Source organism: Poecilia reticulata, chromosome 2 (genome assembly GCF_904066995.2).
Source record: "Poecilia reticulata chromosome 2, P_reticulata-male-v2, whole genome shotgun sequence".
Taxonomy (NCBI): domain Eukaryota; kingdom Metazoa; phylum Chordata; class Actinopteri; order Cyprinodontiformes; family Poeciliidae; genus Poecilia; species Poecilia reticulata.
In genome coordinates this window covers 41,992,463-42,018,925 of record NC_088831.1, presented here as the reverse complement: position 1 = coordinate 42,018,925, position 26,463 = coordinate 41,992,463, and the positions used below count along the sequence as shown (strand labels likewise).

The 26,463-nt window shown below is 38.2% G+C and overlaps 1 protein-coding gene across 5 annotated transcripts in view; it reads left to right on the top strand.

Moving 5' to 3' along the window:
• The window catches only part of LOC103461792 (exosomal polycystin-1-interacting protein), a 59,508-nt gene extending 38,933 nt beyond the window's left edge, over positions 1–20,575 (top strand). For 3 of the 5 annotated variants that reach the window (XM_017303759.2, XM_008404149.3, XM_017303761.2), the window contains 2 exons: positions 9,662–9,770; positions 17,335–20,575. In XM_017303759.2, coding sequence (XP_017159248.2) covers positions 17,377–18,060 — 684 coding nt within the window. In that variant the 5' untranslated portion in view covers positions 9,662–9,770; positions 17,335–17,376 and the 3' untranslated portion in view covers positions 18,061–20,575. Of the gene's footprint in view, positions 1–9,466; positions 9,587–9,661; positions 9,771–11,032; positions 11,960–17,334 lie in introns of those variants that run through there. The other 2 variants (XM_008404148.3, XM_008404146.3) reach the window with 2 other exon arrangements.
• The last annotated feature ends 5,888 nt before the right edge of the window (positions 20,576–26,463 follow it).

Sequence of the window (26,463 nt, the reverse complement as noted above, 5' to 3'; positions counted from 1 at the left end):
TTCCCACATCAATATATTTAATAATAAAACAAAAGACGGGCAAAAAGCAATAAATGTTACACTTTTTCTTTCCTACTCTCTTTTTGTTCGACTAAAGCAAATTTAATTTTCCAATGTATAGATATTGAAAAAATATAATCATATATGGGATAAAAACAAGTGAATCATAGACTATTTTGAATGTAAACAAGAATAAAACAGACGCTGTGAGGTCACTAGGGATTCGGTCACTGTGATGTCATCAGCTGCATAACAAAATGCAACAAAATTCTGAATAATTCTCATTGCTTGCAATATCGCTGACAATTTCAGTCGTACGCAAAACTCTTTGAAATCAACCGTTTAGGTAATTTACAGATCAACACATTTTATCACACGCATTTAAGGGAAAATGTCTCGTCAAGAGCCGAGATACTACAACAAAACGATGGGACCCCCTGGGAGAAGACTAACCCCCCAAAACTCACAGAGGATGTTCCCCCCTGTGGATTTCTTACACAGGGAAATCCAAAGACTGGGCTCTCTTCTGGACGTGGAGAGAGCCCGGAGGTTTGAAGACAACCAAAAACTGGCCGACATGCAAGCAGAGCTGGAAGAGACAAATGTCCAGTTAAGAAGGCAGAAAGCTCTCAAAGAAATGTTTATCAACAGGGGCAAGGAGACAAAGAGAGAACTGGAGAGAGCAGAGAAGTTTAGTGATCCAGGAGCCCTTGACGGCATCATCCTTGCTACCCAGGTTCACGAGGACGTGAAACACAAGAGGAAGAAGATGTTGCAAAAAGACTTTGAGGAATTAAAGGTGACCCACCTCCTCAGCCAGAAAGCATTATCGTCTCAAATCCAGGCTGAAAAGGACAAAAGCAAGGCCCTCCAAGAAGAACTGGACAAAGTCCAGACGTTCTACAAGAAGCTGCTCTCTAAGCATGAAGGTGAGACGCAAACGCTTTGTGAGGAGCAACAGCTCCTTGAGGAGCTGAGAGCTGAAAAGGACGATATGTTTCAGAAAGTGTCAGAAAAGATCGCGTTTCTCCAAAACAGTTTCCAGGAAGAATTGAACCAGATGAAACTTTCATATCGAGAACTGGACTGTCCATATAACAAAGATGTTTCTGGAATGAAACAAAACGTGGAAACATGTCGGCAGGAGGTGAGATGTGAGGAAGATGCTGCAAATTTGGGGAACGCAAATGAGACTCTACAACTCAACAACGTAACAACTGAGAAGGAAGATGACGTTCAAAATATGTCAGAAGAGATCACAATTTTGCAAACGAGGGAGAAAGAAATGCAAAATAAATTACACCAGGTTCAAATTTCATACCAAAAACTGAAAAGTAAGTATGAAACGGATGTTACTGAGTTACAACAGCAGGTTGAGGAATATTGTCAGAAGATAAAGCTAAAGAAAATCGCTAGTTCAAAAAGAGAAAAGGAATTTAAAAACCAAGTAGAAACATATCGGGAAGAGGCAGATCGTGAGAAAAAAGCCAATTTGGAGAGAGCAGAGAAGGACCTCCAACAAATCAACACCCTGAGAGCTGAGAAGGAACAGCTCTGTGAGGAAATGTCCAACGAGATCGAGATCCTGCAGCAGAAATTCATCGGGATCACTAAACATTTGAAATGTAACATGGGCCAGTGTGAAGCAAACCATTCTGCACTGCAACAGCAGGTGGAAAACCTACAGCTGCAAATAGTTCAGGAGAAGAAAGCCCACTTGGAGAAATCAAGGCAGGACATGGCGCTTCTCAACGAGGTGAGAGCTGTGAATGCTGCTCTCCAAGAGACCACGACAAAAGAAATCAAGTTTCTGGAGGAGAAGGAAAAGAATGCGAGGACTGAGTTAGAGAAGGTTAAACGTTTATACCAGGAGCTGAGTTATAGGTATGACAAGGATGTTGCTGCACTCAAACAGGAACATCCTGTTTGAGTCAAAATCGTGATAAAAATGTTCATTTGGAAGGATCGAGTGAGGATTTACAGCTTTCCAACACTGAGAGAGCTAAGGAAGAAGATCTCCAACAAAACAAGACGCTCCGTCAGGAAAAAATGTAAAAAAAAATAAATAAAAAAAAGTAAAATGCCCCCATTAACCAACCAGAAAACAGATCCCTTCCTAACCCAATTCAAAAAGCATTCAAAGAGGAATTTGAATAATAAAAAAAGTGGGCAGCGCTGTTTAGCACTGCAGCTTCACAGAGAGGAAGCGTCAGGTCTGTGCAGTTTGCTTGTTTTCCTCGTGCTGCCGTGGGTTTTCTCTGGGTGCTCCAGTTAACCCACACATCTCCTGGAAGCATGAAGCTTAGGTCAATGTAAACTGCCCCCAAAAGAGTCAAGAAACTGCAAGAAAAAGATCCAAAAGTCATTGTGGTATCAGCACTAAATCAAAGACTATTTCCTCATGTTAAAAAGCAAAAACAATACAACCCTGTCTTCCTCTTTCTCTGTCTTAAATAAATTTATGTCTCTCACACACCCACACACACACATATATATATATATATATATATATATATATATATATATATATACACACACACACACGTGTGTGTGTGTATGTATGTGTATATATAGTACATATATTTGTACTACTATATATATAGATATAGTACAAAGGGGTTGCCGGGTAACGGCAGAACTCCAATGGGGTTGCCGGGTAACGGCAGAACTCCACTGGGGTTGCCGGGTAACGGTAGGACTCCACTGGGGTTGCCGGGTAACGGTAGGACTCCACTGGGGTTGCCGGGTAACATCAGAACTCCACTGGGGTTGCCAGGTAACGGCAGAACTCCAATGGGGTTGGCGGGTAACGGCAGAACTCCAATGGGGTTGCCGGGTAACGGCAGAACTCCAATGGGGTTGCCGGGTAACGGCAGAACTCCAATGGGGTTGCCGGGTAACTGCAGTACTCCAATGGGGTTGCCGGGTAACGGCGGAACTCCAATGGGGTTGCCGGGTAACGGGGGAACTCCAATGGGGTTGCCGGGTAACGGGAGAACTCCAATGGGGTTGCCGGGTAACGGCAGAACTCCAATGGGGTTGCCGGGTAACGGCAGAACTCCACTGGGGTTGCCGGGTAACGGTAGGACTCCACTGGGGTTGCCGGGTAACGGTAGGACTCCACTGGGGTTGCCGGGTAACATCAGAACTCCACTGGGGTTGCCAGGTAACGGCAGAACTCCAATGGGGTTGGCGGGTAACGGCAGAACTCCAATGGGGTTGCCGGGTAACGGCAGAACTCCAATGGGGTTGCCGGGTAACGGCAGAACTCCAATGGGGTTGCCGGGTAACTGCAGTACTCCAATGGGGTTGCCGGGTAACGGCGGAACTCCAATGGGGTTGCCGGGTAACGGGGGAACTCCAATGGGGTTGCCGGGTAACGGGAGAACTCCAATGGGGTTGCCGGGTAACGGCAGAACTCCAATGGGGTTGCCGGGTAACGGCAGAACTCCAATGGGGTTGCCGGGTAACGGCAGAACTCCAATGGGGTTGCCGGGTAACAGCAGAACTCCACTGGGGTTGCCAGGTAACGGCAGGACTCCACTGGGGTTGCCGGGTAACGGCAGAACTCCGCTGCGGTTGCTAGGTGAGGGACAGTGCCTGCTGATTTGTGACATTACATTTGGAATTGGCTCATTTTCAGGCCCCCAACAGCATTACCTTATTTAAAAAAACATCTGCATGTTTTTTTATGTGCCTGGTTTTTGGAAGGAGTAGAATGTAGCATATTTGTAAAGACAATATACTGCAATATATATCAATGTAAATGGTTGATGAATAAAAAGGTCAAAAACAACTTTTTCATTAATACTCAAGAATTATTGGTTCAAAACAAGCTCATATATTTTGCTTTAAAGTTTCTTTTAAGTTATTTTAACTTAAAAGAAACTTTGTCTTAATTCAAGTGGACTAAGATATCTGCATCAGAAACTAGACAAAAAGTTTTGGTAAGATTTTATGTTTTTGCAGTGAAAGTACAATAAGTCATCCTCTTCCTTATATAGTTTTGCTTGTTTGAATATTTAATAAAAATCTGGCAGCAGAACTAGGAGGTTTTTTTCATAAATATAAAAGAATAAGTGACGTAAAACAAACTCCTACATCTGAAAAGTTATTTTGATGAGTGCCTTGGTTTTTAAAAGCGGTAGAGACCCAAATGGAAGTAAAAAAAAAATCAACATTTTCACCAGTAATCATGAATTATTAGCTTAAAACAAGCTCTTATATCTTGCTCAAATGTTACTTTTAAGTTATTTTTGTCTTATTTAATCAGAAACAGGAAAATATTCTTGGTAACATTTTGTTTTTGCAGTGAAGGTACCTCAACTCTTCTTCTCTATATTATTTTTGTTGCTTGTTTGATCGTTTGGATGATGAATAAATAAATAAAATGAGGATTTCTGGGCAGATTTTCTCTGGACTGGCTGCAGGCCCGTTTACGGTGGGACGTCCTGTCTGTCTGGACCCGAACACACAAACCGCCCAATAGGTGCTGCAGTGTTTGCTCTGCACTGAAAACACTCTCCAACTATCAAGTTTTTCTTTCCTTTCTTGCTTTGTTAGGCTTGGGGTGAAAGTTCAGTGGTGGAAAAAAGGGCCGGGGTCACGCGGATCGATTTGGCCCTCTGACACCGGCCCGGGTCGGGGGGGTGGTATTTGGAGGAGAATGACCTCTCAGACACTGTTGCATTTTCGCAGGGCGGATCGGGTTACCCGACCGGGAGCTAACGGGCTTCCGACCCGCTCAGGGCTGTCAGCCGATATCTGCGGAAAGGTCAGAAAAGTCCTGACTGGTTTTCTGCTCACCTACTGATACATTCAAATTATTCATTTTTAATCATTAAATGCCTAAATTATTCCAATTAAATAAATAAAATCCATCATGTAAACTGTTAAGTTTATGTTTTGAATAGCAGTTTAGCTTCAGATAATTTATTATTAAGGGATAATTATCTTGGATCATTTTAAAATAAAAAATTCAGTTTCTTTTTTTTTTTTCATTTCATCTACACTGAAAAAAGAAAACAAGTGGTCCAACTTTAAAAAAGGGTTAATTTGGTACAAGTAATCAAATTAAGTTTGACAAACTTAATTCAGCATGGAGCAAATTAATCAATATCAGCTGATATTAGTCGTTTTTTAACGTGTTATCTGTTCATTTTGTAGAACTGGGCCAACATGAAAAAACACAATTGATTTTTATTTTGTTGCTTTTTTCCAGAAACGGTAAAGAAATAATTATATACCGTACATATAGTAAATGTTATTAATTGGCCACAGCAGCAATATTAATATCAATATCGGCCCAAATTTTTATATCTGTGCATCCCTACAAATGAACTTTTTTTAATGTTGGATCTCGATTCTCTTTTTTCAGTGTAAATAAAGTCCAAATCAGGACAAATTAAACAAAAATCATGTAAATTGTACCAAGAGCAAGAAACAAATAAATCAGATATTCTTGATTAATATTATTTAAGAGGATTGATGAAAATGTTAAGTTTTACTTCAACAAATTATACATTGTTGCATTAAGCCAAGACATAGCTGCACTAAATATGCTAGTTATAAAACTTAACAACATGCACTGTAAATGTTAGTATTTTAGATCTAGTTTTTAGTGCCAATATCTTAGTACACTTGAAATAAAACGAACCTAACAAGTTATTTTCAGAAAGCTACAGGAGCTTGTTTTACTTCAATTATTCTTGAATATTTATTTAGTAAAATATATTTTCAGTTGGAGAATATTTCACTTAAAACAAGATATATCTCCAATGTTATAAGTGAAATATTTAAGAAGTATTTTTTTTTAAAACAAGCCCTAAAAAGTTACTTATTAGTTTTTGTCTTATTTCAACTATGCCAAGATATTCACACTAGAGATTAGACCAAATAAGGTTTTGTGTTTTTACAGTGTAATGTTTGTGTAGACTGAGAGCCCAGATGTATTTTTTAAAAAGCACTGTAAACCAAAATTAAACAACAAATTCACCAAAGTGTCACAAACAGACCCTCCTGATTTAATCCATAAATCAGTAAAAAAAAAATCAGATTTTTTTGTGTGTTTTTATTGTAGTTTTGAATTTGTTTGAATCACATTGATAACCAGACAGTCAGAATAAATGACTGAATTTACAAGATGGCTTTTCAATTTGATTTATTTCAGTTTCTACAGTAACATCTGAACTATTGGAGAGGTTTTCGTCCCTCTTATTAAAAACGTCAAACATAAATATAAGTTTACATAAACATTTTTGGAGGTGGATTCTAGTGGAAAATATCAGTCTAGTGGATTTAGTTTTATGTAAGCAACACAGAAATGCAGCTGTTTTATTAAAAGGAGAGTAAAACCCCCAAACACGGACCCCCTGCTGAGAGATCGGGGGAATTACCAGGCCAATGCTGCCCTCTTGTGGTCAAATCAGGGAATGTTTTCACTTCCCTCCTGGTTTAAAACTATCACAGAGGCTCTAATTAACTATTACACCACATTTATTTATTCCTGCACAAATAAATACATTTATTAATGAGCTGAAAGGCTCTGAAAATAAGTACGTGAGTGTTTCTGAACATTTTAAGTCAAATGTATTTGTGTATTCCAGCTTCAAGTGCTTTATACAGTCATTAGTGATGAAACAAGTAATAAACATTACATTTTGTCAAAAATAATAATAATGAAGCACCTTAAAATATGTCAATCAGTCTTACAGATCAAAGGTAACCGAAAACATAATTTTACAGTTTGACATTTCAAAACTAAATTTCATGGAAACAATTTAAAAAGAAATGTTTTTCGGGAAGGAGGTTTCGGCGTGAGGATGACGACGGCGTTTTGACCGTAGTGATTTATTTCACAAAACTCCACTGGAAACACTTTTTCACATGATCAACAACCGGATGTTGTTACTGATGCAAATCATGAAGAACAAGAAGAAGAAGAAGGCTGGAAGTAGTTGGAGGATCATGTCTTAAATAAGAAGTTAACTTCTTATTTAGTGGAAACACCAATTGCAAAATTGTGTTGTTGTTTTTTTCGACATTAGTGGAATATTGGCAAAGTTTTGCGCACATTTGTAATGGAAAAGCAGCTATTGATAATAAAAATTGTGTAATTTGGAATTGCAAAAATAAACGTGCTTAATGGAAACTTTTTTTTTTTTGCGTCAGGAGTCACGTGATCAACAACCGGATGTTACTACTGGCAGAAAAATGGTAGACGACAGGAAGTGGTGCAGCATGTTTTTAATGACTTATTGGTGAACAAACTTATTCAGTAACTACTTTATTTGCATTTATTTAATGAAAACAAGCAAAAATAAATACATTTTTAAAAAGCCCTTAATTATTATCCTGTCATTCTGTTAATTTGGACATTTTTGGCGCATTTATTTGTTTTGAAAACTTCAAACATAATTTGTGTCCTGAAGACTTTGGACTTGATTTTGTCTCCCGGTGTGAAACTCGAGTCTTAGTAACTTTATTTATCTGGTAATAAAGAGTTAAAGACGCTGTTATGTGAGCTACAGACTGCAGCTGCTGTGTGTTTTACTCTGAAAGAATTAGCTTGATTATTTTCCATTGATGATGGTTATGGGATGTTCTAATAATCTATTCATGTTTGTTGTAACTTCATAATAATGTTTCTCCAATTGAAAACTGTTTAAATGACTTTGAATCATTTCAGAACAAAATAAATCGTAACTAACAGACTCTGGTAGACTGTAGCTGCTAAGCTAGCTTCTACATCACAAGACCGGTCCGGTCTGTAATTTCAAAATAAAAGTACTTCCTGTTCCACTATTGCTAACATTTTTAAAGGTTCTCCGTTTTATTTATTTTATAAATAAAAACACAAGACTGTTAGAAAAGGAAGTAATGAGGATGAATACATTGTCTTTTGATTGGATGTTTGTGGAAAAGGACATTTTAAAAAAAGTATATTTTTCAATATGTGACCAGTAATATAGATCTAAAAATATATTTTACTGGTGCTTTAAGTGTCAATCTGGGGGGGAAAGCTACTAAAAACCTGCATTTCTGCATTTTTCATGTTTTTAACCAAACCGTTTCTCCCAACTGCAGGTGCAGATATAGACTGAGAGTTTCATTCTTAGATTTAGGTCTTAATCTGGGGTAGCGGAAGCAAGATTTACTCAGTTCATTCAGTTTTCAAAGATAATAACTGCAGTAAATGTGTAATATTCAGACACTAGCATATGATTGAAACATTACTTAGAATCAAACATCAAAGTCAAGTTAGTGGTCAACATCAGAGCAGCAGCTTCTGTCCCTATGCATTAAACAAAACACAATAAATGACCCTAAGCAAACTACACAGCAAAACACTGTTTATAGCAATGAGTAGTTGTAAATTAAACAAATTAAAATGCACATTAGTAATGATGCTAATTCAAAATATATGCAAAACATTTCAAGAATTACACACAAATCCATGTATATAATTAAATTTGTCTAAAAGATATGTTAGAATATAATCCTTGCGAAGAAAACTTTGAAGATTTCTGAATTTCAAGTCAAAAACTTTTAACTTTTAAATCTCATAAATTGACACATTTTTCTTGAAAATTTGTGAAATTAATCTATCAATTTCTGAGTTTTTTCCAACAAATTTTTGACTTTTCAAAATCAGAAATGTTCTTGTTTTTTCTAGAAAATTTCAAAATTTGCGAGAAAAATACTTGAAAATTTCTGAATTTCAAAAGTCAAAAATATTTGACTTGGAAATTCAAATATTTCATGAGTCAGAAGCTTTCAGCTTTTGGAACCCAGAAATGTTTTTGTTTTTCTAGAAAATTTCTGAGATTAATCTTATAATTTCAGATTTTTTTTTCTAGCAAATTTTTGACTTTTGAAACCCAGAAATTTATGTTTCTTCTCAAAAATTTCAGAGATTTTTGGCAGAAATTTACTCCTCCATTTCTTATCTACAAATAGCCTTCATATGCCAAAACAAGACGACATTTTCATATATAATAATAACTAAACCACTGAAAGCTATTATTCCATAATATTATTATGTAGCACCCAGAAAGAGCTTTTCCCTGGGAGATCATGCAGAAATACTTCTGGGATTTGAACTTTCTTCCTTTAGACCAGTAAGTCTTGGATTTTAATTCATTGTAGCTTCTGAGCATCTCCTGCTTTCCATTTTCTTTCTGTGACACCCGGGACGTGTTTATATGCTCCTTCTGGGTTTTTCTGCTGATTTATGGAGGATTTCGGGGAAAACTCCCCGGGGGGGAAGGATTGATTCCTGGGGAAAAGCCGAACATAATCTCATCACATTCCTCCTCCTTTTGATCACTTTCTCCTCGTCCAGGAATCTCACATGGAATACATAAAACTGTGCAGAAATTATCACGGTAATAATTTTCCTGCCACCAGATGGCATTCAAAGGAAACTCTGAGCGTGGGAGGAAGAAAATCACTGGGAGGTGTTTCCCAAAAGAGGAGGAGAAAAGGGGGGGGGGAAAAACCCAGAGAGGGACAGCAGAGAAAATGGACCGAGAGCTTTCCGTACAGACGCATGTGGTCAGGAATGTTTCCATCCCTGCTTCACAAAGTAAAACCTCTTCCTCCGCTCTCTGTCTCGTTCCCGTTTCCTTGGCATGAACGGCTCCTCTGTTTGCGTTTGCAGTGACTTTCTCCAGCCGGGATCTGGATAGATGTGGAAACTTCTCTCAGCGCCAGAGGAAGCCGGATAGATCAGCCTGGAAGCAGACGGCTGCAGCCGCCAGCCCAACACAGTGAGTTTTACAAGCATGCACTGCAAAAACACAAAATGTTAACAAGTACTTTTGGTCTAGGTTCAACTGAAAACGGCTCATTTCACTTTAAATGAGACAAAACTAACGTAAAAGTAACTTCACAGCAAGAAATAGGAGCTTGTTTTAGTCAATAATTCCTTAATATTGATGGAAAATTACTAAACTCATTAGACGATTATATTGGAAGAATATGTTTTATTAAAAGTGAACAAATCTGCCAGGATAACTAGTAATTTTTCATCAATATTCAAGACTTAAAACAAGCCGCTGCAGCTTGCAGAAAAGTTACATAACTTAGTTTTGTCCTATTTCTCGTGTACGAAGATATTTGCACTAAATATAGACCAAAAATATTTAGTAAGATTTGGTGTTATTGGAATGTAGAATGGAGAAAAGATTTCCTACACTGTAAAAATCTTTCCAAGTATTTTTGGTATAGTTTCTAGTGCAAATATCCTGTACAAAAGAAATACGACAAAACTAACTTACAAGTAACTTTTCAGCAACATATAGAAGCTTGTTTTAAGTCAACGATCCTTTAATACTCATTAAGAAATTATTATTTTTTTAAGTTTTAGTTGCACCAGAGTTAGTTTTGTCTTATTTCAAGTGGTCTAAGATATTTGCACTGAACTAGAAATTACCACATCTGTTGATTTTAAACTGATTTTTGGATTAGAAAAGAGTAGGGAATACCTTAACTGCAAAAATGCATCATTTTTTACTCTAAACTGTATTAAAAAAGAGTTTCTTTTATTCTGAAAGTACAATCAGAGCTTTGTGTAATTTAGGAAACAGAACTGTTCTTTATCAAATAATCATTTCCTGCAGCTACAACTTTAAAAGTGGAAATAAAAGTGAGGTCAGCTAATAAAAAACTGAAAAGTTTTAGTCTTACTAATTTGTCGACTGTCGCTGGTTCATCTGCTGATTCATTTGAGTCTTTTTTTTTCTGCAAGAATGAGTCAAAAGTCAAAGTTATGTAACAAAAAAAAGTGCTCATAAACAAGAACTGTGGTGAAACTGAGTGAAAATCAGAGAAAATCCAGAGGAAAGCAGTGAAAAATGCTCAGAAAATACCTTTTATGAGGAACCAGTTCAGAAAAAGAACTGGTTCAGAGTTGAACTTCTGTCTAGATTCAAGAATCTGTTTCAAAGCTGTAAGAGAATAAAATAATTGATTTTGAGTCGACACATGGTTCAGGAATCTGTTTGAGAATCAGGAATCTGTTCAGGACTTTCTTCAGATTTGGGAATCTGTTCAGAGCAATACTTTGTTCAGAACCAAGAATCAGTTCAAAATGTGATGCAGAAGTCATTCACTGACTTTGGGTCTGAACCAAAGGATGACATTGGGCCAGAAAGAGAACGGTATGCACCATCATCACTTTATAAAAGGTTATTTTGATCACTAATGAATCGACTAAAAACTGCAATGGAATCGCTTACATTTGCATCCCACAGTCAAAACAACTGGATGTTACTGCTGGCGGAAACAACAAAGAAGAAAACAGGAAGTAGGAAAAAATCAGTGTGGGATGTTTTTTAACTTATCCAGGACTGGTTTTAATTGCATTTCTTATTTGATGAAAACACCACAATTACGACATGGTGTTGTTTTTCTCGACATCAGCGATATGTGGTCATATATTTTGCACATAGTTGTTACGGAAACACAGCTATTGACACCAGCGTGGCAGGGATGTCTTGGTGTGAAGACGGATGAGAAACGGTGGAGCGGAGGTGCTGAGAATGAGACAGGAGGATTAGGGTGGGTGGCTGCGGCGTAGCATGATGTCACAGGAATGCATCGAGCCTCGCCTTTAACAAGCCGAGAGCGTGTGGAGAGCCGGCCACATCACGGCCTAATTAACTCTTTATTCCTCCATTTTCCATCTGCGTCTGATGTGCGACTAATCCTTACCAGCCTGGAAAACGTCTGTTCCTTTAAAACTAAACCGGTACGGAGTGGAATAAACGAATCCGGATTCTCACTAAAACATGGTCGGTTAGCATCCGTTTGGTTGAAACGGAGGGAAAGGAAAGATGATGATGATGGTGGAGACAGCAGGAACAGATGCAGAGTGAAGGATAATGACTGACATGGTGTGTGGGAAAGCTCGGCCCCAGCAGCAGCTGGAGAGACGATGACTAACATCAGCAGTGAGGTAAGATGGCTGCGTGGAGGGCAGCTGCTTCTGTAAACCAACCTCACTGAGGTCACACTTATTTATGGAGGCCGCATCATGCTTCCAGATCTGGGAATTAGATGGCAAGCTTTAATTTAGCCTCAGGTCAGGCATTTCACTTCCTTCTTAACCCCTTCTTCTAAAACTCCTCTCTGTCATTTGAGAAAACTAACTCTGTAAAGCTCAAGACTTGCCGTATTTTCTGGACTACAAATCACATTTGTTTAGAAGTTGTCAAACATGAGGGAGCTCTAATTCTCGTGTGCCTTCACGGTTCTTGAAACTTTGTAACGGATGGCCAGCTTGGCAGGCGGTTGCTATGGAGTTGCTATGGCAACAATAAACAAGCCACAATCTTGGAACTAGCTCTCCCCTCGTTCCCGTCTAACATATAAACAAGATAAGTACATTACAACTATTACTCCATTGCAGTTTTTTAGTTCTCTACACTTATTCTCTGTGTAATTCTGAGATATTTACTGTAGTACTTACTGCCAAACTAGCTAAATTAGCTTAGCTAATGTAGCTTTTTTTTTCTGCTAGCTAAGGGTTCAGTGGTGCAGATCACTTCCTGTTCAGACTTGCGAGAACTATGAATTGATAGGTTTGGTGAGAGGTTGTGTTTAGTTTTCTGCTTTTTAAAGGTGACCTATGATGCTTCCTTCAACAGGTTAGCATAGGTTTCTGGTCTAAAGAAAATATGTTCATTGCATTTTTTAGACAAATTATTCCCAGATAGTGAGATTTTCTTTCAGAATGAGCTGTTTTAGGGCATCTTGTCACTTTCAAACCAAATAATCTGCCGCTAGCCACGCCCTCCCATCTCAGCATTTACACTCACATGTGAAAATGGCCACAAATGCACAATTATACAACCCTATATCTATGAAAAGGAGAAGTAGAGCCCTCTGCACAACCAACAAGAATGCAGCAAATGGTTTCTGGATGGTAAGTCAACAACCAAACACTTGTCTTTTCCTGCATTGAGCAGTAAAACCTGACCAAACGTGCTGGAGTTCCACTTGGGTTGCTAGGTGACGGGCTGGTCTTAGCTGGGGTTGCTAGGTAACAGCTGAGTGCCTGTTGAATGTGACTCAATGTTCAGGAGGTTTTTGAAATGGTTCATTGTCCAGACACCAAAAAACATGAACTTGTTGCCAAAAAATGGTCAGATGTTTTTATTTAAGTACTGGCTTTTTTTGTTTTGTTTTTTTGTTGTTGTTTTTTTTTTAGAAACAGTAGAGACCTGAAAAGAAGCATAAAAATGTGAAAATGTGAATTTTGCATAATAGGGTTAGGGTTAGGTCTCCTTTAACGCGTCAGTCAAAGAATGCATCATAAAGTAGAAAAAAAACAAATGAGTCGCAGGAAGCCAAACTATGAATAAAACTTTGTCTTGTCATGTTAAAGTTTATTTATATACCACTTTGACAACAACCTGAGCTGACCAAAGTGCTTCACAATAATTACATTATCATAGATATGTATGGTAAAATAAGAAATAAAATTAAGTTTAATAAAACAATAAAGTAGTTCAGAAAATACTGCAATAAAAGTGCAGAAAGCATTAGCTCTTACTTTGGTATTCCAAGTGGTTTCTGAACCAACAGGGAACTTAAAACAAAGTTCTGGATCTACTCTTAGTTGCACATATTATTAGAAAACTCTAAAGAAATCTAATTTCATCTGACGGTATACAGGATGTCATCATAGACTGGAGCAACTGCTTTGTAATTGCAGAGGTATCTCTCCTCTATCCCTCCGTTCTGCTCTAAAGATGGCCATAAATGTGAACTCCTCCACTGGAGGCAGAGACTCATCCCAGCCCTGAAGGCAGCATTCCTTTGCTTTTCCAGTTGGGAACCATGGAGACTGACGGGAGCTAACCAAGGCTCCAAGAAGACATCCGTACATTTAAACTCTTCCTCATTGTCTTCTTGATGACATTTCTTGAATACAAAACGTTGTTAACGTGTTCAGAATCTGGAATGTGGGTAAACCAGACCCTTGGTCTTCATGGGATTCGGGAACCACAGTATGATGTCAGCATTTGACCATACAGTTTCTTTAGGAATGAGATGAAGACCAGTCACAGTCGGTTTTGTCCCTGTTTTACTTTCCTTGTCAGAGTTATAAGAACTGCTATGTTTTTGGAGCGTAGTCAAAGTTTGAGGTCCAGCCACGCCCCTTTTGCAAGCATGAAAAGTCACGATTTTGATAACTTCATATCCTCTATGCCTCAGAAGCAAACACAACAATTTTCAAGTCGATCAGTCAAAACCTTTACGAGGAGTTTGATGAATACAGAGGTCAAAATTAGCCAAATCATTGTCAAAATCACAAGTTCAATCCAACATGGCCGACTTCCTGTTTCTTCTAGAGCGTGGGTGTAAAAGGTTTTGGGAAGTTCTACAAGTGTACCAAATTTCATGCCTCTACAATAAACTAAGCTTAATGACGAGGGTGTCTTGAAAGTTACAGGTGGGGGGCGCTGTTGAGCTACTTCTCAAGGAACTTTTGTGAAACCTTTAAAATATGTAAATAATAAATATGACATACAACTGAAAAAATATGCAAAACTCTGAGTTTACATGAATGTCTAGGCCTCCAAAAAACCAATTCATTTAGTGGAAGAATAATAAGAAACAAAGATGCATTAGGCCTTAGCAGCGCATTTGCTGATTGGCCGAATAATTGGCTGCTTTGGAAATCCCAGCCAATGGACCTTACCACAGGGGCCGCGTTTCATTGGCTAATGCCCATTTTACGTCACAGCGCAGCTCCCACGTGCGTGACCGTCTCACAAACACAAGCTACAGTAGTAAAACATGCTAATGTACATTGTGGACTAGCAGACCGGCAGAAAGTTTTTGCGTCAGGACTCGAAAAAGAATGGTACTCCACCGTCAGTGGGGTATCTGCACAGGCGATGTCAGGTATCCTGATCGTGTTTGTGGAACTAAAGTTCACAGATTTCCAAAATTTGAAACGGAATGCCTTACTTGGATTAAAGCTTGTGCACGACCGCGTTTTTCAGCTCAACCATCATAGGATCAATAAGAACAAAGGAGTGTCTGCTGGTGTAAGTATTATTGCTTTGCTTTCTTTGTGTTTAGTGAATGAAAAAATAAAGTCAATAATAAACACATCCATTATGAAAACCTTTTAGCCAAGTAGAGCATAATGGCAGTACCGATACAACTTTTACACCTTGAAGCCTGTCTGTTAGTCTTACGGTAGCTGAACAGATCAATATGCAATGTGTACCGTATCTGACATACATTAAAGATTTTATTTTACCTGAAAAGGCTTTTTACTAAACTAATCATGTTAGCCACGCTAATTGTGTTAGCCTCCAAGCCTCCAAGTACCGTGTATCAGGCCTAGGCACATACGAACATTTGCCAACAGAAGTCACCGTCAAAAGCATGAATGCCCGACTTACCCAGCCTTGCAAGAACAATAGGCGTCAGTGATCTTGTCCACAGCTATATTTATGCTGAGGGTGTGAGGATCTGTGTTCCTCATCGACTGGTAGCATTTAGCTGTGACGAGCACAATGTTGGAGGCATCGCGTGGCTCAAACACCTTGATGTCGTCCAAAAAAGATGACATGAACTTGTTGGTTCCCCTGTCCATTGTCATGGCTGATATGTTTTGGAAATCCGGCAGAAATGCTACAATAATCGACTCAGAAATACTCTGCAGAGTCAGTCGGAATGAAAAATGCCATGTTTACAGATAGAAACTAAGCACTGCGAGGCTTTGTTTGTGAGACATGCAGTCATGTGAGACTTTCGAGGGGCGTTTCTGGGCGGAGCTTGGTAAGGTCCATAGGATGTCAAGTAGCATTTCAGCTTTTTTTGCTTTGAAAATGTAAGCTATGTTCTAAAAAAAACCTCTCATATCTTGCAAGAAAGCTCCCTGTAAGTTAGTTTTGTCTTCTTTTAAGTTCACTGCAATGTTTCTACTAGAAACCAGACCAAAATACTTGGTAAGATTTGGTGTTTTTGCAGTGTATGGACCTTCTCTGGCCAAACCTTGTTATTCTAAAAGTCTATTGGCAGACCTAACTCATGTCGCCATGTTGAAATTAGAAACGTCAGCCTTTTAAACAAGTTAAAGTTTTACATTGTCCTGCCAGAAACATTAACATTTAACGTTCTAACCGGGAACTGTAGAGTCTGGGATGGAAATGTTCGGTTTTATTTGAATTTCTCTGACGTTGGGGTGAAATTTCTGGGATGTCACTTTTTTTTGGTTAGATTTTCACCCCAAACATTCAATTCCAGGGGTTCAGTGAAGGCATCAGGGTGTGAAGTTGAAGTTGTTTTGATGTATTTTTGATTTGTTTAGGTGGACGCATCAACATCCACTCAAAAAAGATTAATTTATTATCAAAAAACTTTTTAATGAATTTTTCATGCATCAAAATGTCAGTACCAGGAGAAAACATCAGATCATCCTAAAGAGTCGAGGAAAGTTGGATAAACAATAAGCCTGGAAAGTTCTCCACTCACAGAAAGAGAGTATGGAAAAGTAAGCGTTGCTTTTCCACTTTTCCGCTCGCTCTTCCTGAATGAAGCCTGTGTTTTAGTTAATGTGGCTGGCCGATGTGCAGCGTGGCACACCAGCTCATGCCAGCGGCAGCAACTCGGCCTGGTCTCCATTAAAGTCAAATAAGTGGCTCAATTATGTGTGCACGTGTGTGTGCATGTGTGAAATGGAGGGCCGGAGCTGGATGAGAAATAAAAAGAAGAAACGTTCAGCTGGAGCTGGCGTCCACATGTTGTAAAGTTCAGCCTGGAAGCTGCTGCAGGTTACAAAAAGCTCCTTTCTTAGATTCTAACGGGCAAATATGATGTAAAATTCACATTTTGCAGGGTTTTTTGTTCTTCCATTTGGGTCTGCTTCTAAAAACAGCAAAAGTGCTTAAAAATAAACACCCAGATGTTTTTTCTCAATCAGTTCGTGTTTTTTGCTGTCTGGAAAATGAGCAGTTTGAAAAACCTCCTGAATGTAAAGTCACAAATCAGCAGGAACTTCCCCTCACTGAACCAAACTATTGCCTAGCAACCGTAGCAGAACTCCACCCATCACCTAGCAACCAAAGCTGAGCTCCAGCACGTTTGGTCATCTGGTTTTAAAGGTGCATGCACTGCACAATGGCTGCTGGAAAAGGCAGGGGTTCAATTGTTGATTTACCATCCTGATAGCTCTTAATTCATTCCTGTTGGTTGTGCAGGAGGCTCCACTTCCACTATTCAGTTCCAAACTAAACAGAAGGTTTTCTGTCTTCAGTGGCCGCACTGAACCCTCCTTTAAATTGGTCACTTTGTTTTTTTATTTTGCAGTTCGACCTTCCACCCCGTGAAGATGTAGTCAGCTCGGTTTCCATGGGGATGCCTCCAAACGCGGCGCGCTCTGCCTTGTTGCCATGGTCGCTGTGGTTGATGTTCGCGCTGACCTCTGACTGCCAGCCGATGCTCTCCGCCCCTGAAGCGGCGAACGTCACGCTGCTATTCGACAGCGGCGCCGGCCTGCGGACCTGCAGCTGCCCGGCTCTGGTCCCGGACTGCGACGAGGACCAGGCCGACTCCTGGTGCCGCTGCAGCACCGTCCCGCGGTCATCCCTGGACCGCGCCAGCCTCGGGCGGACCGTGGCGGTGTGGGTGTGGGAGCTGTGGGTGCTGGAGGAACTGCTCAACAGCAGCGCCGTCACTCATCTGCGGCTGTCGTTCTGCGGCGTGGAGTCGCTGCAGAGCCGGCAGCTGGTTCTGCTCGGGCTGCGGACCCTCAGCGTTCACAGCGCCGCCCCCGGAGCGCCGTACCCCGACCAGGAAATCAGGATTTCGCCGTCTGCCGGGTCGGCGCCGGAGCTGGACTCCTCCACTTCCCACCACATGAGCTTCGTCGACGTCGGCGTTCTGAACGGACTGTCGGCTCTGAAGGCGTACAGCGTCATCGGGCCGCCACTTCACACCTTCTCCCAGTTCTTCCCACACCTGGTTTTCCCACTGGAGTCCAAGGAAAACTCCTCAGAAGCGTCACAGCAGACGCTCATCACGTTCGTGTACTGAAGGAGCAGAATGTTACCGAGAAAATATTTCACATGTGGATACAAGCACAAACATTAGCAAGCTCAGGTTGCATGTTTCTCATATTTCCCATTAGCATCACTGCCATTTTTCAAGATGGCCGCCGTTTTTGAGGGTTTGGGCCACACCATCAAGAGATTATGTGAGAATAAAGTCAAAATGTTTTGACTTCATTCTCACAACGTCATGACTCTCTTCTAGAAATATTAATTTATTCTCAAAATATTTCAGCTTTATTCTCATAATGTTTCGTCCTTTTTGTCTTGAGATATTCTGACTCTTTTCTGGTATTATTGTAACTTTATTACAGTACTTGCTGTTTGTAAATCTCAATCAAGTAGAAAAATATGTAGACTTGCAACACAGACTTACAGTCGTCTTAATGGTTAGCGTTAGCCTCCGCTACTTTGTGTGTTTCACAGCTTAGCGTTAGCTTCCCATTATTTGTTTTTAGCAGTTTAGTGTTAGCTTCTGGGAATTTTTTGATGGTAGTGTTAGCTTCAGCTAGTTGTTTTATCTTTAGCTGTGTAGTGTTAGCTTCCAGACATTTTTATGTTCAGCTTTAGCTTCTGAAAATGTTTTATGTCTTTAGTGGTTTAGCATTAGCATAGCTAAGCATCTTTTCAGCGAATTAGTGGTTTGTGAACCTAACTTTTAGACAGCTGTGCCCGCTACTGGCAAAAACTACTGCCGATTTTAGTGCAAACATTTTCTCCATTACAACCATGGCGGCCATTTTGAAAAATGTCCGCCAGAAAAACAAAGCACAAGATCAAGAAAATACAAATGATTTCCAATGTTTAAATTTGACATCAAATATATTTATCTAATTGTCAATTTTATTGCAAACATTAATTTTCCATGACAACCTTGGTAGGCATTTTGAAAAATGAGGAAATGTAATTTCTATGGGTCCAATTATGCATGATTTGACACCAAAATTATTTATCTGTGATAAATATCAGCAGATTTAGTGCAAAAGTAGATTTTCATTGACGACAATGATGGCGGCCATTTTGAATTTTGTGCCCAGTTTGGTTCTTGTATCCACATGTGAAAGATTTTTGTAAAATATTCAGTTATCTGCTGCACTATAAAAAGTTCTCATCTACAGGCTGAAAAAAGGAAAATTAGGCTGAAAGTTGTAGATAAATGGTTGGAATATTTTATATTTTCTGTCAGTTAGTAGAAATCTCTCACCAGTCATTGGCCTTTTATTGTTTTATTGTCATTTTTACATGAATTCATCCCTTTTTTTAGATTTACTGAAAAACATTATTTCTGTTATCTCAAGCTTAACCATATTTCCAGTAGTTTTCAGCTTTTTTATTTACCTTCCATAATGTATTAACCTTAAAGCTCAATTCTTTGCATGACCTCTAAGGTACGACATCAATATGAAGCTAATTTTACTGCAGAAAATGTTGTCAGACCTGCTCACTAAAACTGGGTTTTATTGATCACATGCATCCCATCCTGCACAAATCCACTCCGACGACGTCTGAAAAACAATTTACCAGAAACATAAATCATGTTGGGACGTAGAGGAGCGCTTTCATTCCTGCTCTGCTTGTGAAGCTTTAGTTGATTTTTTTGTTCTGTATTTTGAAATATTTGCCCTTTTTTTTTTGCTGCTGTGGCTGGGTGTGATAATTTTACTAGAGCTGTGCAATATTTTATATTTTGGTTGAATACTAACTAGATATGGAATCAGTATCATCAATACTGATACTTTATCTAAATTTTATATATCATAAAATGTCTCATCTTTAGGCATTTTTGTGGATTTTTCCTTTGAATTATTTTTGTTCAAACTGTAGAAAATACTCTAAGATATTAACATGACAGAACAAATTTGTTCAAAAGTACCATCAAAATCATCAATAAATATCAAAATGATGGTCAATTTTCCATTAATTTATTTCAAAATCAATTCTATAAACAGTCTAAGTTTTAACCTTCATTTGAAGGAACTCAGTGTTTCGGCTGTTTTGCAGTTTTCTGGAAGTTAGTTTGTAAACTAACAGACTTGTTACTTTACTAAAGATAAACACAGATGAGTTCTTGTAGATTTCATTCATCCTCTAAATCTTGAAATGTTCTTCAGGTGATAGAAGGCCGACTTTGTAACCGTCTTTATGTCTCTCAGAAGGTTCAGCTCCATTTTAACAAAACATTACCAGCTTTATTTTTATTTGCTCCATTTTTAAACCTAATTCTGTGCTCATTCACACCTCACCCATTCACCCTGCATGTAGTGGATGAATGGATGATTTATTAGTTCCCTGATTTCTTTGTTTGGTTTCCTGAAATTAACTCAGTCCAGTTAATCTTTTCAATCGGCTTCAAGTCAAATCCTCTCTAGATGTTTTGTTTTTCGATTATTTTTGTCGCATCCTGTTTCAAGATTCTAATTTAGGATCTTTGTTTCTGGATTTTCCGTTTTTTCCAGCGTCTTATCTTTTCCTTACAGTGTAATAAAGTCGGTTTGCTCATCTATTCGCCTTTGGATCCTTTCTGCTATAAAATGTTGCTAATTTTTCTCAACAAACATAAAAGAAAATAGTTGGAAAGAATTAAGTCTGCAGTTTAATTTTTCTGTGTTTCAGTGAAAGCAGCATTAATTAAAATTAAAGTTGAAGATGAAGAATTCAAAAAAATATTGACATAAAATTTTGATTTTGTATTTTTTGAACAGTAAATATTTTATTTCGAGACAAAAAAGTAGTCCATACCATTTAGAAAAAAGTAAAATGAAACAAATACCAAAATAAAACGAAGTTTGTTCCAGTTAACAAACTTTTTCTAAAACAAAAAAACAGTAACATTAACTTCAGATGTTGCGTTTTTTGTATATAAATAAAAAGTTGTGCTAATTTATTCGAAGAGCTCTGATGATTTAAAATCAAAGTCAAAGGAAAAATAAAGACTTTTCTAAAAAGTGTACTGGCGAAATTGATTTTAAACTTAAAGGTCTCACATAATTTGCTTTTATTTTGTTTTGTACAGTTTTTAATGCTATAAAGTTATTTTCCTCCGTGTTATTCGTCCATGCCAGTGGAAGGAAACGTCCAAAAGTCTGGTGATGTCGTGCTAATAAAGAATTAAGCCTTGTTGTTGTTGTTGTTCCATAACATTTTGCGGCCTGAGCTGCACCTGCTGGTAAAAACACGATGTGCCGCAGCAGCTGAATGCTGCTGGAAAACCTCCAGTCTGCTGCGAGCGCTTCTCTCCGACTGCGGGGGGAAAAAAATCCGTATTTATAAAGTGATTTACAGCGAACTCCTGCTGTGACATTCAGAGAAAGTCCTTTAGCAGAAAGATGAAGGAGGATCGGGACGGAGCGGAGCGACCCGGCTCAGTGGGTTCACCGCTGCGTTTTTCCAGCTGGACGGACCGACTGCAGATGGCCTAATAAAACAAGTTGTTTTGAAACAGGTTGAACAAGAGGCGCAGGGTTAGGAGCCAGCAAATCCTCGTCTCTCTGGATCAAAACAAGAACTGGGAAAAGAGCCGGATTGGTTTGGATTAGTAGTTCAGTGGTGGAGGAGCGGGAAGAGAAAGAAATGTGTCTTTGTTTGTGGGTCTGAAAAGTGACTCTGGATCAGGTTTTCACTGTCTGGCTTGCAGCTCATTTCCTGTGAGAGGCTGCTGACAAACAGGAGCCAGAGCTGCGCAGCGTCACCGCAGATGACCGGAGCTCTGAGTCAGCCTGGAGCAGCAATGAACGACACAAACCTCTGCAGAAACCCAAAGCAGCTTTCTATGAAAGGCAGGAACACAAACATCTGGCTTTATGCATGTAGTCGCCTCTTCTTAAAGGGCCAGTGCAGCTATTTTCTTGTGAAAGTGTTGAGTTTTAGAAGCACCGAAGGGCAGTAATGAGGATGTTCAAAGTCAAGAATCAGAGAAGGTTGGTTGGCTGGATGGAAAACACTTCGGGCGAGTATAAGGACGTTGTTCAAGGCTGCCACAGTCAAGAAGGACAGAAAGTTGGTTGATTGGTCAGTCAGTTAGATGGTTGGTTAGTTTTTTTTTTTATTCGTTGCAAAGCAAATGGGATGTTGTTCAAGGCTGCCATAGTCAAAACGTACATTTGGTTGGCCAGTTGTTTGGTTGGTCGGTTTGTCGGTTGGTTGGTTGGTTGGATGGTTGGTTGGCCGGTTGGACGGTCAGTCAATTGGTTGAATGGTTGACTTAATTTAATTTACCTTGTAGAGCAATAAAGTATTTTTGAATTGAATTTGGTCGGTCAGTCGATTGGTTGGTTGGTTGGTTGGTTGGTTGGTTGGTTGGTTGGTTGGTTGGTTGGTTGGTTGGTCCATTGGTTGGTTGGTTGGTTGGTTGGTTGGTTGGTTGGTTGGTTGGTTGGTTGGTTGGTTGGTTGGTTGGTCCATTGGTTGGTTGGTTGGTAGGCTTCCAAGAAAACCATGATCTAATCCTGTTGCCTGTTCGACTGTAGTTTCATGTCCTTTCCATGTGAAACACACAGACGGCCTGAACATCCACCAGACGTCCAGACAATCTTCCTTAATTGCTGCCTGGTCCAAGGAGCCATTATCCCACCTCTTGTTCTCCAGTTTTCTTTTCTGGACAGCCTTTGGCAGGCCATGGCTGCCTGCGGACTGGGACCATCACAAGATGCTTTGACTATGCCATGCTGCTGTTTTAAATGTCCCACCCTCTGACAGGAGGCAGTTTACCTGCCTGCGGTCAGAACTTTACTATCTAATAAAAGTTCATTTTGTCTGGAAGTGAATTATCTGCACTGAAAAATGTTTATGTTGCAACATGCTGTTTAACGACTGGTAACAATGGAGCTGCTGTGAGTTTTCCTCCAGCTTTCAGTCGTTTCTGTTTCTTGGACATTAAAATTCCCTCATCGCTTGTTCTCCATCTGATTCACATGACATTGTCTAAAAATAGATTCTCGCAGAGCTGTTGGACTGTCTTTATATAAACTCTGGATTTCTCAGCGCTGCCACTGCCTGCACTTTAACACACAAATGTTCAGTTTCACTTTGAGTCAACACATCATCTGCTCAGTTCTTCACAAGATGCTTTTTTTCTACTTAAATGGAAACATGTTTGCTTGTGTAACAGAAAGTCCTACAAACTGATCTGGTGCAACTCATGTTGACTTTGTTTTGTTTGTGAAATGGGGCTGAAAGTATGCAGAACCGGAACCAGATATATTAATGTGTGATTAAATTAATGACTCTTTTCTTTCTCTACTGCAGAACTCTGAAAACAGATTTTAAGAAAAGCTAAAAATGGTGGGAAATGGTTAAAATTAACTTCAAAAAGGAAAAATGGTCCAATTAAAACCCAAACTGATGAAACGTTTCTCTAACGTCATGAAGAAAAGTAATAATAATTAGCATTTTAAGGATATAGAGTTTAACAGAGGAGATAATGATTTGTACTGTTTTATAGCGCCACCCAGAGACAGAAGTGTGAACTAGTGGATTTAAATGGGAGAACAGATTTTTACCTGATATTAGTTTATTTCTTGACTAACTAAAATTAACTTTAATTAAAAAAAACTTATAATATTTGAATTTATTTTGTGTTTTTATTATTTTACTTTGTCTTATATTGTTACGTATTTTAATTGTTTTGATGTCTTTTGTGATTCTTGTGTCATTTATGATGTTTTAATTTAAATGTTCTAATATAAAACATTTTGTAACATTTGTTTAAAAATGCCAAAGGCAGTTGTTCTTTAATGTGCTATGCAAGTAAATTTGATTTGAAAAATGTTCTATGTAAATAAATTAATAATAATAATAATAATAATAATAATAATAATAATAATAATAATAATAATAATAATAATTTATAAAAATAAACTATTTACTTTTTAGTAGATTTTATTCTATTATTGCTTCCAAAACATGTTCATTACTCTTTTTTTCTTCTTTTTTTTTAACACAATCTTTCTTAGATTATTAAATTTCAATCTGATAATTTTTTGCCTGTTTGTTTGTTAGGGCTTCTTATCACTTAAATCCAAATTTAGCTGCTGCCATTGGCCACGCCCCCCAACTCAACTCGCACGAGAAAATGGCTGCAAACCGAAAAAAACATCAAGTAGTTTCTTGATGGTAAGCCAAAAACAAAACAGTTCACCTTTCCAGCAGCCATTTTGAGCGCATAAAGCGGTGAAACCAGTCGACCAAATGCTGGCGCTTCGCTTTGGTTGCTAGGTAACGTTAAAACTCTGCCTGGGTTGCTAGGTAACGGCGCAGCGCTCCTTAATTTGAAATCCCTCATTTTCAGTCACCAAAAAACATTAACTTATTGCCCCCAAAACGGCTTGATCTGTTTTTAGACGCAGTAGAAACCTAGATGGAAGTAGCTAAATGTGTAGGTCCCGTTTAAAACTTCCTGTTTTCTTCTGGGTTTTCACCTTCTCCCTTCAGATAGATCTATTTCCCGTTTCACGTTAAGCGAATCCATCTGCAGCTCACAGCTGTCATTATTTCCCCCCGTCTGCATAAAGGCTGTATGTACGTCAGCCAACTTCCTGTCCGCCGCAGTGGAGGAAATCCAGAACAATAACGCAACAAGACGGAGATTTCTTGGTTGTTTTAAAACAGAGTGACGTTTCTGAGCAGCTGTAAACGGGGTCAGTTTGGAACAAAGAGCTGGGTGAAAAAAGTTATTATTTATTGGTCTCCGTCATAAAAAAAAGAACAAGAACATGGAGGAATTATCAAAAATAAACCAACTTCAATGGTTGGTTTAAGCATTTCAGACAGGTTGGGTAGCTACATGTATGATTTAGTGAAGTTTACGTAAAACAAATTGGTCATAGATAAAATAAAAAGGAACAATCTCACTTTGCTGGTAAGTGTTTTATTTGTTTACAGAAAAATAAAATAAAATTAAAGCAGGCTGTCTTCCTTTAATAACTGATTCTTATGCCTGCGCGTGTTGCCATGGAAACGGCGTATTATGGCCATTGTAAATGGCAAGAAAAGGATTTAAATTTCTGCCAAAAAACTCAAATATGCTGAGATTCATATCAGCAATTTGCTAGAAACCTCCACGAAATTTATGAGCTATAAAAGTCAAAACTTGGATAGAAATAAGTCAGATCTTTTTAGACTAATCTTTCTTTTTTTTTTTACTTATAAAATTCATTTAATTTCCAAAACTTGAAACTTTAAATTTTTTAAAAAATTTTCTGAGATTATTCTCAACATTCCTGAATTTTGTTTTTCTCACAAATTTTCAACTTTTGATGTTTTTATTTTTTCTCAACAACAAAAAAAGACAAAAATGAGATCATTCCCTACATTTCTAAAAAACAAAAATTCCCACAAACTTTTTATTTTGGGAGCTCATAAATGTCCTTGGGGGTTTTTCTAAAAAATTCCTGAGATTAGTCTAAATATTTTTAATATATATATATTTTTTTTTTTGGGACATTAACCACTTTAATTTTCATCTTCTTGAAAATGAAACACTTGCTAATCACATCTTTACTTAAATGTCCACTTAAAATATTTTACTTTTTGGATTTATTCAAATAAAGCATTAATCTACTTTTATTTATTTATTTTCTTATTAAATCAACTTATTTCTGTGTATTTAAGCAGTGGCACATCAAGGCTTCCGTACAGAGGAGACTTGATGATTCTCCACATCAGAAAGCTGCTAAATAATCCCAGAAAACTAAAAAATCTGGAAAGCAGTACCGTTAAAACCAAAATAAACTGAACATATGTCTTGATTCCAGATTTTCTGGAATCAGGAAAATCTGATTTTGTTGATTCCAGAAAATTAGATTTTCTGGAAAATCTGATTTTCTTTTTCTAAGATTTCAATCTTGGAAAATAAACTTTTCACTCCCGTCATTGAACAGCAGGGGGCGCACCAGCATTAACAAAAATGAAATCCTTCATATTATTTCAGGCTGCAGTGGACGGCTGGCGCCACCAGGGGGCAGCAAAGAGGTTTAAAAAAATGAAGAAACAATATTAGTCCCGATCTCAAAAGGAAACCACAAAAATAAAACCTGTCACTCAACCACGTGTTAAAATAACAACAATCACTGAAAAAATAATAAGAAAAAAAAGTAAATATTCACTTTAATTTTTGTGTTTGTTTTCTGAACAAACATATGTTACAAATATTTCATTCTTTTTTTTCTTATTTAAATAATTTTATAATCTCCTTGAAAATTATTAGATAAATTAAAATCATTTCTATTTTTCATTTTAATATTCCTGTTTTGTGTTGTTGGATTTTATGCTTTGCATTTTCAGTTCATATCTTGTATAAAATTATTTGAATTATTGACTGTGGATGATAAAGTTTATGGCGTCGGTTAATATTTAACACTACGTGTGACGAGTCATTAAACTTTATGAGCCA